Source organism: Calidris pugnax, unplaced genomic scaffold (assembly GCF_001431845.1).
Source record: "Calidris pugnax isolate Ruff unplaced genomic scaffold, ASM143184v1 scaffold219, whole genome shotgun sequence".
Taxonomy (NCBI): Eukaryota; Metazoa; Chordata; class Aves; order Charadriiformes; family Scolopacidae; genus Calidris; species Calidris pugnax.
The window spans coordinates 7,419,343-7,419,962 of record NW_015094507.1 but is presented as its reverse complement, the minus strand read 5'-3'; the positions used below and the strand labels follow the sequence as shown (position 1 = coordinate 7,419,962).

General features: G+C 60.0%; 1 protein-coding gene across 1 annotated transcript in view; it reads right to left on the bottom strand.

The window, feature by feature from the left end:
- The window catches only part of REV3L (REV3 like, DNA directed polymerase zeta catalytic subunit), a 114,277-nt gene extending 114,140 nt beyond the window's left edge, over positions 1-137 (bottom strand). Inside the window, exon 1 of the mRNA XM_014964432.1 lies at positions 43-137. Within this exon, the coding sequence (XP_014819918.1) occupies positions 43-137 (95 nt within the window). The remainder of the gene's footprint in view (positions 1-42) is intronic.
- Between the last annotated feature and the right edge of the window lie 483 nt (positions 138-620).

Below are 620 nucleotides of genomic sequence, written 5' to 3'. Positions count from 1 at the left end.
GGGCCGGGCCGGGCCGGGCCGCGGCCGCCTCCTGTCGGTAACCTCCCCGACGGCCCGCCGGGGAGGCTCAGCCCCGCCTCGCCGGCATCCTCCTCCTTCTCCTCTTCCCGCCTCTTTTTCGCAGTGACCTCCGCCATCGCGCTCCTGTCCCTCACGGCCACCACGTTCCCTTTTTTGTCCCGCTCGCCTCCCCCTCTCTCCGTGGTTGCCCGTTATCTTCCTGCCACCCGGGACTAAAGGTCGGGCTGGGGGTTGCCCGCGCTGTTACCGGGGGCGGCCTCCCGTCGTACCGCAACCCTCTCCGGTTGGGGTCTGGCTCCCGGCTTCTTGAACCCCAGCAGAAGCGGCCGAGGCAGGTTTTCCTCGGAAGCCTGTGTTAACCGGGAGGAAGTGAGTCCTGAGAGCTAGGTGCCTCCCTGCCCACCATCACTCATTTGGGTAAAAAACACGGGGGTTTAGGTTTCTCTTATTTAGTCCTTGGGCGAGGAGAGAGTGCATTCTACGTTTTCTAGCTCTCTCATGCAGGTTTTCATTTAAAATGATAACCATTGTTGGGATTCCTGTGGCAGTCTCTTTGTCTCAGAGCTGAGGATTTGAGGAAAAAAAAAAAACCCACCAAA